A 16,641-nucleotide genomic window follows, 5' to 3' on the forward strand; every position below is an offset into this window, starting at 1 on the left:
GACCGGGCCGTTCTCCAGTGAAGAGGTCACTATGGTGACAGTGAACCAGTTGCTAAGAGGTTACCAGGCAACATGAGAGGACCTGTGTGTCTGTCCATCAGCGAGGATCCTCTGACAGGTAATGGTTAACGCAAAAAATCAATCTCTGCTGTTCAGCTCAGGATTAACAAAAAAACAAAAAACAGAAACGTGCAAAAAAAAGAAGAGAAAAAATCATGTAAAAACAGAAATAAACTTTCTTATTTGAAGTTTTTGACACTTTTTAGATTGAAAAATTGATTGAAAAAAACCTGCAACAGGCCACTTCACAGTTTGTGTATCTACTGTTTTGTGCTGAGCAGGTTGTCTACACTTTTCTTAGACTATATTAGAAGTTTTTTGATATGAATCAATTGTAAAGAAGCTGCTGGAAGCCCTGCGCTGTTTTTCATTAGATAGTTTGTTGGTTTAGCTCAGAAACAGGCCATGGTTTACAATTTAGATTTTGACTTTTAGTTTTAATTAATTAATTTGAACAAGATGGATGAAGAGTCTCAAGTGAAGCAACTTGATGTTGAATAAAAATTATAATTCTACACTGCAGTGTGTGTGTGTGTGTGTGTAGAGAGAGAGAGAGAGAGAGAGAGAGAGAGAGAGAGAGAGAGAGCGAAGGTCAGATTACCCTATTCATACAAAGAACCAGAGACCCACTCTGTACAGCAGCCTTCACTCAGTGTCGACAGGAGAAGATAAAATGTTGACAAACACTTTGATAGTAAACACCTACAACTATAGTATGTTATAAATTGTTTATTTAATATTCATCTGAAATTCCAAAGATTTGAAGTGTCACTTTGTTTACCTTTATCCAACTAAATGAGTAAAAGAGTGTTACAAGAAGTGTTAAGAGAATTTTTAGAGCATTTTTTAATAATCATTTTTTACAAACTATTTTAGCTCCTGTGTGATACATTAAGAAGAGGTTGGTAATGTTATTTGTTGGTTAAATATAGATAATAAATAAGAATAATAAAGGAGGGCTCACAGAGATTTCACCAGTACAGTTTTAGTCAGTGTTTACAGCCTCCAGACTGTTTACATGTGGATCATGTTTGACTCATGTTTGAATGGTGTCTGGTTGTGTCTCTATCTGCCTCTGGATCAACAGATCAAACAGTCGCTGTGAAGAAGATGACCATCAGTTTAATGGTGTTTGGTTTCCCTCTCGTGGTTAAATCAAGATACTGCAGGTCAAAGTAACAGCAGAGTGAATGAAATGCGTCATAGCCCTACAGCCATAACAAATAGACTGTATTACAGTATTGTATTGTGCCCTTTAGGTTGAGAGACAACTTCCACCTTTCTCTAATCTACAAAATGGTGACAGAATTAAATCTGTATTTATTTATATAAACAAACATGAATTCAAACATGATGCAGATGCACTTGTAAACCAAACCAAAGGGCTGGAGGCTGAACTGATAAAATGTCATTGATACTGTTCATGGTTTGTTCAATTCAGTAAAAGTTTGTCAAAGAGCGAGGAATATATTACCCCATCAAACTGAATCTTAAATATGGACTCACAGTTTATCTGTTATGATATAGGTCTGAAATATCACAACTAGATAAAATATAGATATAGAGATAGTCTACAATATACATAGACCAACATAATATACCCTGCAGATACACTTGTGTGTGTTTTTTTTTTTTTTTACATGCATTGAACAAACATGTCTGAATCAGAAAACACACACAATGGGCATACCCTTCAATTCTCCTGCAAAATGAAACATTACAAAACAATGTTATTCCCCCCCCCCCCCCCCCCCCTCCAAAAAAAAAACTATGCTGCATCCTCTGTTTTCTTGTATGTAACAACATCTATTACATGTCTGTCCGTCCTGAGTGAGGGATCCCTCCTCTGTTGCTCACCCTGAGGTTTCTCCAATTTTTCCCTGTTAAAAGGGTTTTTCATGGAGTTTTTCCTCAGTCGATGTGAGGGTCTAAGCCAGGGACAAACTGTTTGTAAAAACAGGCTATACAAATAAAATTGCCTTGCCTTGCCTTGCCTTGCCTCTCTTCCGTTTCGGTCCGGCCACAGCACCGCATCCACATCACATCATCATGTTGCCCTTCTATACTAAAGCTTTGATTGCTAATTGTAAAACTATGTGACAGCCGGTGTTTGCCCATGTGACGAGTCAGTGTGCATAGTAGGGCAATAGGCTTTATGCACAGCTCCACTAGGCTACTTCCTGAATTTAAACAAGCTCCTTTATTTCCTGTCTTACATTATTGGACAAACTGATTAATCCAGGTGTGTCTGACTCTGACCTCAGTAGTCACCATAGATATATATATATGAGTAGTCACAACAATGGTCAGACACACTTGGATTAATCAGTTTGTCCAATAATGTAAGACAGGGAAGGCAAGGCAAGGCAATTTTATATGTATAGCCCGTTTTTACAAACAGTTTGTCTCAAAGGGCTTTACATGGCATCGTAACAACATCCTCTGTCCTTAGACCCTCACATCGACTGAGGAAAAACTCCATGGAAAACCCTTTTAACAGGGAAAAATCGGAAGTTCAGGAAGTAGTGGGGCTGTGCATAAAGCCTATTAACTTTTAAATTTTGAATGACAGTGTGCTCTTTGTGAAAACAAGAGATTTTCTTCATGAAAATTGTGCCAAATGCAGAGAATTGTGTGTAGGGTTTTGAAAAAAGTGGGTTTTTAGAACTGCGATTTGAGTGTAAAGCAGGAACTGTGCTGTTGTGTCTCAAGTACCAGTAGGCCTCTTTGTGTGCAAACAATTGAGAAAAACTGTAGTATCATCTTTCATGCTTGTTTTCCTGTGTGGGTGTGGTGGTGGTGCTCTGTGTGTGCAGCCTCATCCCGGCAGGTGTCGCTGTTCCCCCGCTGCTGCAGGCCGCTGTGGACACGCCTCCCTCCGCCTCCTCTCCGTCCACGCTGCCGCTGCCGCTTCTACCGCCGCTGCCTCTACCGCTTCTACCGCCTCTACCGCCTCTACCGCTTCTACCGCTGCTGCCGCTGCTGCTTCTGCCGCGGCTGATTTCAGGAAGCGGAAGCAGGAATGTTGGAGTGTTTTTAGAAAAGTTTGGACAAGTTGGACAGACTGGGCGCTTGAGACACAAACAGCGGAGAAACATGACGGTGAGTCGCGCCGGACCGCTCACGGTGCTGCTGACACGACGGTAGTGCTGGTTTTACTGGTGCAGGTGAGAGTAGAGCTGCTGCTGCTGCTGTTTGGAGTTGGAGACAGTTTTATGTACCTATACTACTACGACTATCTGCTGTCAGTGCTGTCCTGCGTGTCAAACAGCAGGAACAGCTAAACAGGACCAACGAGACAAGTGTGAGCTCAGGCAGAGAAGAGACACAGGACATGGATGAAACTTTACTTCTTTTTTTATTAGCCTACATCAGAGACCAAAGAGTTGGAGATATTTAAACATCCAGATGTGGCTTCACAGCATGTGTGTGTGAGTATGTGTGTGTGTGGTGGAAGAAGTCCTCAGATGTTTGACTGAACTAGGCCTAAAGTGTTGTAATACTACACATTACACAACAGTAAAGATACTGCATCAAAATACACTTCACTTTTGTTCCAACCTTAAACTACTCATTGTGCAGGACTCTCATTACAAGACAATACACTTTATTTTACTGATTTACACTTGATGCATGAATGTGTAGCCTACATCACTTCCTTTACTTACGAGGAATGAGTAGTTTAAATACTTTAAATACATTTCCTGCTCATACTTAATGTTCTTTGATTTTACTTGTAAGTTTTATAAATGCATGTATGCCACTTTTAATGCATTATTTACTATAAATTGCTACTATTCAGAGCTAAACACATTATAATTTGACTGAATTATACTTTTTGATGTGTAGCTAAATGTGTTGCCCACATCACTTCTTTTCTTCTCTACTCTCTTACTGTATTTGCTTCTGAACCGTAGTGGAGTAGAAGTATAAAGTCTTATTAAATACTCAAGTAAGGTAGCTCTAAATTGTACTTGAGTAGCTGTACTACTTAGTTACTTTTTCCACTGGTCTGAGTGTGGGTTGTTGTTGCTGTTGTGTGTTGATAAACAAAGTGTTGGTCTGTGGAGAAAGAGGAAACCTTGGGTTGCTTCATTAGAGACAGTGAAGCTGCACAGAGTGGTGAAGTAACAAAGTTTAGCAGTTTCAGTGCTTCAGTACGTAAGTTTGAGATACTTGTTCGTCATCTGACTTTACTTTTCAGTTGTACTTTTTATTGCTATTTATTTAGTGTGATCTCACTGTATGTTAGTTTTGCAACAGTTTATAGACTAAGATTAGTTAATCTTGCAATATAAAATACCATAAAATGCTGGTTACTCACTGTTATTATGGTTCCTGTAAAAAGATTGAAAGTCAATGGATTATGTGGACTCAGTTATTTTTTATAACCACTGGGTTATTTACCAAAAATAAAACACTGTTTTGTACTAAAATAACTTTAACACTGGGTCAAAATAACCCATTGTTTTGGGTTTGATTGTTTTTGGGTTTTGGTTAAATCAACTCACCACTGCATCTGTACAGTACTAATGTGGTACTAAAGTACTTTTACTTTAAATACTGCCTGTACATCTTATTGCTCTTTTATTTAACCAACACATTGAATGTCTTCTACTAATAATTCAATATTTGCTACGTACGTACACAGTGATATTTGCTACTTTTACTACTTCAGAAAGAAGAAGTTTCCAGGAACGTTTACATTAAAAAAAAAAGAAAAAAAAGGCTGTAATTAAAAGATGATGCATTGTTAGTTAAAACTGCCCAGACAGAGCAAATGAAGAAGTTAAAAAAGTGACCAGCTACTAACTTACATTGAAGGATCAAGTTGCAGTATATCCGTCATTATATAATGATATAATTTACATCATTATATAACAGTGACAGAGGCTATTAGTGATACATGATATACGTATAATATATTTTCTTCACAGTCCTGAATCTTTAGCTTTTAAATGCAGTACTTGTGCTTGAATTGGAGTGTGTGGATACTGCTACTATTTGACTAATTGACTCTTTCTACCACAGAATTTGGATGTTTTTCTGAGCGTGTTTTTGAATGTTATCTGTGTGTGTTGTTCAAACACCTGACAGCTTTGCTTTCACTTCACACCTATGATGCACTTTCATCATTGATTAATCTAACCCATTACTTATCAGTTCATACCACAAGGGAGGCAACTCATCCTCCTGTTATTGCACCACAGTGTAAAAATACATTACAGTGAGGTCTTGTGCATAATGTAAAGTATTATCAGCAAAATTTACTCGTTTAAATTTCACATTTTAATTAGATGATTATCAATACATGTGGATGTGTTGTTTTATTGCTGCAGTTGGTTGAAATGGAGCTGATTTTAACTACTCCATGGACTACATTTGGTACATCATATTTAATGAATCCACCATGCCTTTTTTTAATATTAGAAGTTTAAAGCTTCAAATTGACCAGAAACTTTTTAAGACCAATGCAGAAGTTTGTCTGAAGTAAGAAACAAAACAAAACAAAGAAAAAGCCAGGTGCTAAATTGGAACATCAAAACAGCTTTTTCCTGTTTTAAACATAAAGTCGCAGTCAGAGTTGTATTCATATTCAATAGTATAATTTATATTCAAACCCAACTGGTTGACCAAGGTTTTCCTCTCCTCCAGTCATTCTCTGTGGGAACTGCTCCGTTCCCTCAGGTTTTGACCTCATCCTGTGAAGTGGCTTCAGACAATGCCTATTATGAATTGACATTATAAAAATAACATTGAATTGAAATTGAATTGAATATGACTAGACCTGCACCTCCTGATATTATTATTAGCGTTATTTTCTGTCATGTTATGTCATCTCCAATTTCCTGGAGTGCAACCTCTCCTAATGGCTTGAATATTTGAATACATTCAAATATGAATCAATTTACTGTCCTCTCTGAAAAAGTAAAGCATCAAATCATCACATCTAAGGAAGCTGAAATCAGACGATATGTGGTGACATTTTTTGTTTGAGGAATCACTGAATGAATCAATCAATTATTAAAATACAAGTCAAGGAAGACTGTTTGATTGATTACTCAACCTATTACAGCAGCTAAACCTGAGCTAAGTTTGTCCTTGGTGTAGTACAGTAACATTTCAGTGAATGAGCAGGTGAATTAGGCACCAGTTGAGGGAGTCCTGCAGTAAAAGTGACATTAAAAGTACTTTTATAAGAATAACAAGTATCTAAAGTAGTCGTGAATGTAGAGAAACAACCCTATGACTATATATAACAGTATACACGAAACTATACTACCCTATATTCATCTTATAATTATTGTTTATGCTCATAGGCTATATGTGGGCGAACAGATCAACTATTTGATCTATCATTAAGCTCAATTAAAAGTTTTGACAGTGCATCATGCATTCCTCATGTTTTGTACGAGGAGTCTCTATTTGTAAAGCAGCTCAAGTTGAATAGAGTGAATATAATGGAGAGAAAGTAAAGTGCTTTTGTGGAGCAGAGATATAAAGTGGATCCTTTGTTCAGTTTTTCTCTGATCCTCTAGCGTGTCATCCCTCAGTTTGCTCTGACAGTGACGTAACGGTGATGCAAACAGACTGTGGCCCACTTTTCCCGTTGCTCTTGTCTTGAACTGTGTGTGTTTACCCCGTGTCCTCCTCCGTCAGCGATGAGAGGAGTTTCAATGAGTGTTTGCTGCTGTGCTCAGGAAACAGTCTGTGACAGTGGGATTTCATTCATAACGTCCGTGACCTGGGTGTCTGGTTTCTGTCTGAGCCGACAGGTCGACCCACAGACACACGGACACACAGTCAGTCAGTCAGTCAGTCAGTGGATCACAGTTTACAGTAACAGTAAACAGAGAAAAAAGAAAACCCCTCGTAGTAAAAGCTCTGGAAATAGATTTACATCTGCTTATGTAATGTACAGCTGCAACTAACAGGTCTAGTTCATGTGTAAAAAAATTTGATAATCAAATAAATGAGTTAATGATTAAGAACAGTAACCGGTCGTTAAGAGAACAGGACAAACCGAAACATCACAAGGAAACTGCAACAGGCCCCCCCCCCCCTATTTTCTGGGAATAAACAGAGGTGACAGAGGTGAACTGGTTTGCACTGTTGTCTCGGAGCGAGAAAGAGTTTTAAAATGTTCTCTCTGTGGTCTCGTGCGTTCGTCAGCTTCCTCCCTCCCACAGACCAAACACACGCACATTTGTTTGATTGGCGGCGGCTCTAAATTGTCCATAGGTGTGATTGTGAATGTGAGTGTTTGAGTAAACAACAGTGAACTGGTTGTCAAGTCAACAAGATGCAGTAGCCTACGTGAAAATGTCAACGGGAAGCTGTGACGCATTCATGCATCAATCAATCAATGGCACGGTGGACCAGTGGTTAGCTCTGTCCATCCCCCTGGTGTTGAGTTTGCAACTCGTTCCTCCTACACTCCCAAGATTGATTCATTGATTCGTGACTGATGACTCTAAACTGTCTATAGGTGTGAGTGTGTGTGTGTGAGGTTGTGTGTCTTTACATGTTGGCCCTGTATTATTGACTCCAGTATAATAGATGGATGGAAACAACTGATCCAACTCAAACAAGCAATTGAATTGATTTTAAAGATATTGTAAAAATAGAAATGATAATAACATCCACATAAAATAATAATTGATTACAACTGAACTGATTACAGCTGTTCCAATGCTGCACATAATGATTATCGTATTATTATAATTAGGTGTTAGTTGTGGCAGTATATTCAGGACAACGGAGGCAGATGAAGTGTTAACTTCAGTGACCTTAAAACCGCAGCAACCAACAACATAAAAAAATATTCAAAAATAGAGTCTAAGAATAGCTTAGATCGGGAATTATTCAGGTAAAGAAAACACTAAACTTTCAGTAGTTAACAGCTCTGGCTTAAGAAGAAGAAGTGAGTTCACCAATGATGTCTAAATGTCTAAATGAGTCTCATCACTCTCGGCTGTGGAGGAGTCACTGTCCTCACTGTGTTGTGTTGTTTTCTGACATTCCAGTTTGTTTTGCATTTACAAGAATAATCTAAAAATAAACCATCCCCTCCCTCGCTCCCCTTCTCTCTCTCTGTCTCTCTCTCTCGTACAGGAAGTTGTTCTGTTCTTCTTTCTAAACACTTGTTTCCTGTTTCACACGTTCTCATTTGGATTTGGCTGCACGCTCCTCTTTTTTTTTCTGTGTGTGTGTGTTTGTTTGTGTGTACAGTATGTCCCTCTTCCTCTCCATCCTTTTTTCTCTGTTCAGAAGCACTCGTATGTTTTGTATTTGCCTCCCTGCTTCAGCTTTGTCCCTTTCATCTCCTCATTTTCTCTTTTATTCACATGGAGATTCATTTCAGGGGGAAATGCCAAAAGGCACTGAGAGGCTGCTAAGGCTGCTACTAACACTAAACAGTAAATGCATTGATTATGTTTAATATTAACCCATTAATTCTCCCAAATTCACTGAATACAGCTGCACACTATACTTTTTGCATTGTCATTTGATGTGCAACATTGTTAAAAAAAGAAGAAGAAAAAGACCTATAATAGCTGCTTTGAATTCAGTGCTGATAGCTAAAGAATGATTTTCACAACATCCATGTTTCCAAATTTGTGTGTGTGTGTGTGTGTAATCTCAGCTGGTCTCCGTGTGGGTAACTTATAAATAATAAAATCCACTTCTCAACTTCTCATCTCACCACAAACTTGTCTTCACTCTGTTTCATCCCTCCAGTGTGGGAGACATAACTGTTTGTGTGGAGCTCGACTTTGGAGGGGACCTTAGAAAATCAATTGAAAATCAATGGATCATCCAGCTGTATGACTTTATAACATCTCTCTCTCTCTGTCTCTCCTCAGGCCTGTTACCTGTTAGTGATGTTGCTGTAGAGTCGTCAGTCTCCTCTGACTGACTGACCCCAATCAGACACACAGACAGGTAGATATGGAGAGTGGAGCCATGGAAGTGGACACGACTGCTGCTCCAGGTGGGTTATCTTACCACTTTCAATTGTTTTTAACAGTAAAAATAAGTCACATCAACTAATGAATTGATGAAATAGTCGGCTCGATGTAATAAACATGTGGATATGTATATTTAAACTGTATATATTTTATAATAGGCTATAATTTCTTCTTTATTTTGTCTTAATTTATATTTACTTATTATTGAATTTTAATAGGCCTACTTTTACTTTGTTAGCTATCCATCCCTTTGTTCTTTGCCCTATACACCAACTCATTGTAGGTGTGACAACTATTGGGCAATAAAAGCTGTTTTTATTCTGATTCTGATTGAAATTATTTGCTAAAGTAATGAATAAAAAAACACCCTGCCCCAGTATGTAATATAAATACAAACTTGACTAAATGGACTATTCAGTTGTATGGAAGAAATATGCCTGTGTTTGTACTTGTACTGTAACAGCCACCTTAAAGTGTGAATCACTGTTGTTTGATGGTTGGTTGTTGTTTTGTGTGTTACAGTTCATTATAGGTGAGCTTCAGGTGACTGCCCCACACAGCCTTACCTGGCACAGTGTGTCTGCAAACATAGGCTACTGTATCAGAAATATAACGAAACACATCACATGGTCACATTAATGTTTGCTCAGTCATGTCTTTATTATTCCTTACCAAACAGGTGGCTGAAAAGAACAGTTAGCTGACCCAGATGCAGGGCGAGGACTGATGTGTGCTCTACTCTTGTGTTGTCTCACTGAATCAGTTGCAGTTTCTGTTTGTCAGGTTGAGGACCTGCCAAACCTGATTGATGACTTCACACTTGACAGGCTGACTGATTATTTGTTTGATCGATCCTCAGACACCAGCGAGGGGTCAGAGCGCAACATAGCCTGTCTGAGGCGTCGGGCCTGGGCCCAGAGCAAAGACTCTGTCTGGCAAAAATCGGAACAAGAGCGCCATGGACCCCAGGAGCCCCAACAAAGCCAGAAAGATGGGGATGCACAGAGACCCTCTGAGGAACCAGGTTAGAAAGCGCTCACCAAAGCAGTGTTGTGACCTGGGGATATTGTGAACGTCAACCGTATTATTTAAAAGAAAAATATTTTACTTCAAGTGGATCAGTATTCACAACAGACACCCAGTCCCCTCCTTAGCTGAGGGCCAGAGGCGGGGCTGAATGGGACCTATTGTCATGGTCTGCCTTTTGTTTTATCTTCATTGTAACCCTAACCCAACTCACTGTATAGATAACATGAAGTTGCCAGATAGAAAGTCCAGTTGTATGTTGCATTGTACTTGGAACTGAAAAGCAGTGTCCCCACATTACATTAGGCTGTTTGTCCGCCAGAGAGCTTTTAATGTGAAAGTCTCCCATTTAGTGCATGTCTCAAGTCTTTAATAGCTTAATTTGAAGGATTGTTTTTAAAATATGTGCATTTAAAAAAAAACAAGCAGGTTTTTCAGTGTCTAAAATATAGAGATTTACTCTTATCAACATTAGCATTGTAGCTAAAGTGGTGCCCCAGTGCTATAGTGCCCCAGGTAGTATGGGGTAAATACTACACTGACCAATGTCCAAGGCAAAACCCTTGTTGTGCCATTGTAAATTGTATGTAAATATGGGTTGATGCAGAAATATGCTAAGCTTGCTTTTTTTTTATTATTAGTGAAATATTACAATTGCCTGATTGGCTGTTTAAGGCGGCCACCAAAGTTTTCAATTTAGTGCCACCATCTGGCCAAAATCATAGGCTAATGTCCGATACATGCACTGTAGGCTACTGAACTTTAATGTTTTTGGCTTTCTTTAATTACAAACAGCCTTTGGAAACTGTACTTTTAATCCTTTTCAAAAGTGAAGATCTGCTGCTTTCCTTTAAAACATTTTGAAGGTGCCACTTGAACTCGTGAAAACTGCAATTGGCATTTTTTGCTGATCCATAATTTAAAAAAAAAAAAAGGAAAAAAAAGACCAGGATGTGGTTTGGGGTCATTATTCTACATTGCTGTGGAATTGCAGCCTGCTGGTAGCATTTTGTGAGTAACGCACTGACTCTGGAAACGCTGTAATAGTTTTACAGCATGTTGTAATCACTGTTGCGTATAGCATCTGTTCGCTTATTACTTTAACTTGTTCGTCTGTCTCTCTCTGTCTGTCAGGGCGAGTCCCTAACAATATCACCAACTGGCTGATTGAATGCAGGTACAGTAACCATTATCTCTTGATTAAAGGACCAGTACCAATGTTTATAGATAGATAGATAGCCTAGATAGATAGAAAAATATTATATTGTGTAAAAAAATGTAATATAGCAGTGGTTCATTGTTTTGTTTACCTGGTGTCCAGTATTATGTGTGTATTTAGGAGCAGTGTTATCAGGTGCTGACGTAGAACCAACACACAGCCAACGCCTAGACATATAATTCACAGAACACACACACACACACACTCGCACACAGAAATATCAGACCAACGCCCAGAGATAGGGCACATAGAGAGCAGTGAAGGAGAAGAAAGAAAGTAAGAAAGAAAGAAAGGAAGAAGCTGACAGAAGACGGGAAGGAAGGCAGAAAAAAGAAAGGAGGGTAAACAGAGGAGGGGTTAGTCCTGCTGAGTCAACACTGTTATCACACACACACATACACACACACACACACAGTACGAGCCGCTGTCGCTCATAACCCTCCAGCTCTGACGTGTCCTCAGCAACATCACCATGGCAACATGACCGGCAGAATCAGAATCACTTGTTGCTGTAGCAACCGGTGCCAGAGACACACGGGGCCGGGGGCCAACATGGCAGCCAGTGGAAAGTGGGTGGATCAGGGAGCACTGAGGCTGCGCACTGTTACACAACTAACTAACCGTGTGTGTGTAAGTGTGTGTGTGTGTGTGTGTGTGTGTGTGTGTGTGTGTGTGTGTTGAATGGTGTCATGAAGTTTGTCCCATTGATAAGAGCGACAGGTTGTGTAACTGCTCAGTGTTTCCAGTTGCAGTTTGCAGCTCAGACCCGCTAGCTCACTGCTACTGTCAACTAGCCTGACCTGTCAGCTAACTAGTTAGCCTGGGACAACCAGTCTGGTTAGTAAGTAAGTTAGAGCTCCTGAGATAGGTACCAAGGACGGGAGTTAGTAGTGTGAGGTCTTGCCTATTTAGTCAACAGTAACTATAACAAAAAACCCTAGTCTGACTGGGAGTTAGTTAGCTAGATAGTTAGCTATATAGTTGACTAAGTTTTAGCTCTAACGGACAGTTAACTTAGCTTTCTTGAGTTTAGTCTGACAGACAGTTAGCCTGGGTACTTAAACTTAGTCTGACAGACAATTAGCCAAGGTTTCTTAAGATTAGTCTGACAGACAGTTAGCTCAGGTTACTTAAATTTAGTCTGACAAACAGTTAGCCAGGGTAACTTAAACTTAGTCTGACAGACAGTTAGCCCGAGGTTACTTAAACTTAGTCAGACAGGCAGTTAGCTGAGGTTAGTCCCACAGTTAGCCTAAACTTAGTCTGACAGAAAGTTAGCCTAGGTGAGGCTTACAGTAAGCCTAGGTGAGGTTTAAGCCTAAGCCTATGGGTCAATTAGCCTTTGCCCATAGGCAGTTAGCGACAGCCTCACATGCAGTTAGCACAAAGATATTGCTAGTACTGGAATTGTTGGCAGGCAGTTAGCCCTGGATATTTGCCGCACCCTAGCTCCCAGGAAGTGAGTGTTTGGATAGTTATGAGATACTTGCTATAGTTTAACAGGCAGTTGGCCTGGGATATTGTTTTCTTAGCCCAGATTACCTAGGTGGTACTGTAGCATAGCCTACTTAATATCCTTATTAGAAACTAAGATACTTTGCCTTAATTTAGTCAGAGTGGGCGTCAGCCTTGCAACATTTTGCCAAGGATCAGCTCAAGTTGTGATAGTGTTGACCAGTCCTCTTTTGCTAACCAGGATTTAGCCTAATTCTGAGTGTCTTTGGATAGTTTCAAGGATGACGGTATCTTTTATCAATGAGGAATTACTTTAAGATAAGTTTTCAGGTTTTTGCATTGAATTATTTTTAAGGGTTCAGTCTGAGATGCTACAGCCTGATGTAGACAACATTAGAAGTGTATAATTTCTATGTAAACCAACTTGCACATTATTTCGAGATGACACTGTATGGCCATACACGTAGGCTACTCTTGTCGTCACATACGATACATGTTACGATACGATGCCTAGTGATGCGGCCAAGTCATTTACACATGCAATTTGTGCGAACAGGAGCTGAGCAGACCTTACTGCTGTGTTGGGTTTGTTTTTGAATTGTCACTTTATGGATTGGGTTGATGTGTAACTTTCCTTCTCTGTCACTTTGTTTCATGTCCAGGACTCCCCTCGCAGCCTCTCTAGATGATCAGAGCGCTTCTCCCAACAGAGGTAATCAACCTTTTCTATAGGTTTCTTTTACAGTGGCCTGTTGGGGCATGTTTCTGTTTTTTTTTAGATCAGTCATGATATTGTAAAAGCCTGGTTCACCTCAGGTCTTACAGTATGTGTCAGAAGTGATTGAGAAATTCTTACGCTATATGGCTATAGCTACTTCACTGACAGGATTTCACAACTGCTCTGTGTGTACTGTGTGTGTGAGAACAGGAGCCTTGAGGAACGGCTGCAGCTTTGAAGATGACCTTTCACTGGGAGCTGAAGGTCAGTACATAAAAACACTCACAATACAAACGAGATTAGAGATTTCTGCTCATTGTTGAGGGTTTCCTCCTTTGTTGTACTAAATCTGTATTTTTGAGTGACACAACCGACTTGAGGGAGATTTTGTCATCGTCTAGTTCTCCATTTCACCCGTAGTTCAGATGAGAAGGTTGATTTTGACAGGGCTGCAAATCAAATATTAATCATTTAAATCACTATTCGAGAAGTCCTCCCGAGTCTAATCTAATGTTTTCAGTTAAATCATTAACTGCAAACTTTGCTGAAATGGAAATAGAGAAGTGTGACAAGCTGTGTTTTAACCCTCACGTCTGCTTGTCACCTGTATGTTTTCAGCTTCAGTGCTGAATGGTTGTGAAGTCCTTTTTGGTCGTCATTCGTGTTGTCAGCAGTGAGTCAGGGGGAGAGGTCTGCATGGTAATAGAGGTAGAGTTGACTATTGGCTTATAAGACTTAAGATAGATATCTAAATTATCCGTTGCACAAGACTAAGAGTCTTGTGGTGAATGCTAAAACACAGGTGGTGCTTTTGAAAACGGTAATAAAGGAGCAAACAGAGGGAGTGTTGAATGTATGTTTGTTTCACTGGTATGTATGCCAGCTGACTGGTGATGGCGAACTACAGCTGCCTGACTGAAACAGCCAACAGGCTTCACTTCACTTCATAAAGTATTCACAGGATCACAGGGGACATTGCATTTAGATACAGGCAATAGATGATGTTTTTTTGTGAGCTGATTGGATGCTTATTAACTTGTCCAACATCATAATACGTCCATTCATTTTTCATAAGTCTCACTTGACAAGACACATTTTGTTCAGCAACTGACTGATTGTGTTTGTTGGAGATCTAACTCTGCACTGAGAAGCCTGGGATTATTACTCTTTGCACACAAAAAAATGAATTATATTCCTAAAGTCAGGATCAACACATTCCATATTTTTGTGAGTTTTTACAAGCTCTGCCAGTTTTGTCCTCCTTCTGCCCCTGAAGATGTTTCGTTAATACGACTCCTGATGTCTGACAAACACAACAGTGTCAGCAGAATCAACAGAGCACCATGTGATTCACTGCTCCATCTTCATTCCTCAGTCCTGGTTCTTTATGAAGGAAAAGTAAACAGTCACAGAGGTGTGGAAACGCAATGAATGCTTGACTGGCTGTCTTCGTGGTGTGTGCGTGTGTTCTGATCATTCCTGTGATCTGCGGTGAATACGGGGGTAATGGTCCTGAAGCAAGAGGTGGTATTTGTTATTGAGTGAACAATAGACTGTAATGGCTTTATGTTGAGGAGCTGAACACTGACATGTTGTGGGGTCTGTGTGTGTGTGTGTGTGGTCGGGCGGGTCAGCTGGAGGAATTAGGTGGATGAATAGATGCTAATGATTTGAGGCTAAGAGGTCAGAAGTATCCTGTTCCTGAACTGGAGCTACAACATACAGTAGTACTGTAACTGTAGTTAATGTCGACAAATTTGATTAAAAACTTGCATAATAAAAAAGACAATAGCAGCTGCTCCACTGTTGACACCCATATAATGTGTTAAAACAATTAAGAGGTATTTACAATAACTCGTAATACTACTACTGTATGTCCCCAACCTGAACCTTTGAGCTAGTAAACTTCTACAGTCAGTGCAATCACTGTTACTTTGTCGCACTTCACAGCAAGTCTCTACAAGTTACTCTTCGATAAACATTAGAAGAAGCTTGACGATAGATGGATTAATCACCAAAGACTGGAGGGAGAAATGCTCAGCTATTTTACCAAAGAGCTGATTCTCAGGAAGACATAAAAGTTCAAAGTTAATTTTAGTCGTCTTGGCCTATGGTATGCCACATCTCGGCTTCTTCGCAATAAGAGCCAGCAGACTGACATAAAAACTGTCTAGACAGGTGTTATGAATCAGTCCACAGAGATATTGAAGTACAGGATTTTATTAAATCGAAATCCAGTGTCAAATCCACTTACCAGATCTGAATCCTTTCAAATCCTTCATTGTATTTTTTCATTTTTCAACATATGTGAGCAACTTGAAGCCAAACCGCAGTTTTTTAGTAGCAGTCTGATGAAATTTCTAAGTTCTAACCTGATACATGTGCAATTTTTATTGAGATAATGGCCTGATCGCCTCTCAACCGAAGAGTCACCACTTTTCTTATCCCTGTTAACTACAAAACACAGTGAGGCCGATGATGTCTTTCACTCGCCATCCAAAATCACGAGTTAAGGACTATTGATGAGAGCCATTTTGATTAGATGATCGCTTCGCAAAATTTACTGAATTAAGAAACCTTTGGCTGGTTAACAGTTAGAAAGAAGTATACAAAGCATTTTATGTTTTATTGCATATCAAAATCAAGAATAAGTTGTGGTATTTAGAGTGTGACTGAAAAACTGCTGGCATTGTATCAAAAATTTTTATGTCAGGTTTTATGAGTCTAAATCATGTGTTGTTAAAATGAGCTAATGGCTTTGTGTTAATGTGGGCAAGGCATGTGGATGAAAAGATAATTGTGCACTGTTAAAGTTTGTGTGAAGTATTTGTTGAAAACCTGAGCAGCCTCTTTAGTTGAGTGAATCTGTCTGCTTCCTGTGTTTGCCAGATTCTCACCTCGTGTTGTTATGGGCTTACCTTTACCGCCTTAATTATACTGAGTCATGTTGAGGTATGACAGAAGTGGCTTTTGTCTGTCTGTTTGAAATGTCATGTATGAACAGATCCTAATGGGCTGTAATGTTGTCATGACAGGACGGGAGGGGATTAAAGTGTTAAAGTGGGAATTAGAAGGAAGTGAATTAGTAAATTAAAAGGGTCGTGGAGAAAAGGATGGGAGTGAATTAGTGAATTAGTGTAAGGAGGCATGCCACCGCCATTTTGGCTTCTTTAATCCAGCTGTCTGTCAGG

The 16,641-nt window shown here is 39.5% G+C and overlaps 1 protein-coding gene across 2 annotated transcripts in view; it reads left to right on the forward strand.

Annotated features, from left to right (window-relative positions):
• Positions 1 to 3,084: 3,084 nt before the first annotated feature.
• Positions 3,085 to 16,641, forward strand: part of itprid2 (ITPR interacting domain containing 2) — a 41,016-nt gene continuing 27,459 nt past the window's right edge. For both annotated transcript variants that reach the window (XM_083996339.1, XM_083996340.1), the window contains exons 1-6: positions 3,085 to 3,162; positions 8,928 to 9,055; positions 9,892 to 10,056; positions 11,193 to 11,235; positions 13,395 to 13,444; positions 13,661 to 13,714. In XM_083996339.1, coding sequence (XP_083852465.1) covers positions 9,013 to 9,055; positions 9,892 to 10,056; positions 11,193 to 11,235; positions 13,395 to 13,444; positions 13,661 to 13,714 — 355 coding nt within the window. In that variant the 5' untranslated portion in view covers positions 3,085 to 3,162; positions 8,928 to 9,012. The remainder of the gene's footprint in view (positions 3,163 to 8,927; positions 9,056 to 9,891; positions 10,057 to 11,192; positions 11,236 to 13,394; positions 13,445 to 13,660; positions 13,715 to 16,641) is intronic.

This window comes from Trachurus trachurus (genome assembly GCF_905171665.1).
Source record: "Trachurus trachurus genome assembly, chromosome: 21".
In the NCBI taxonomy this organism is placed as follows: Eukaryota; Metazoa; Chordata; class Actinopteri; order Carangiformes; family Carangidae; genus Trachurus; species Trachurus trachurus.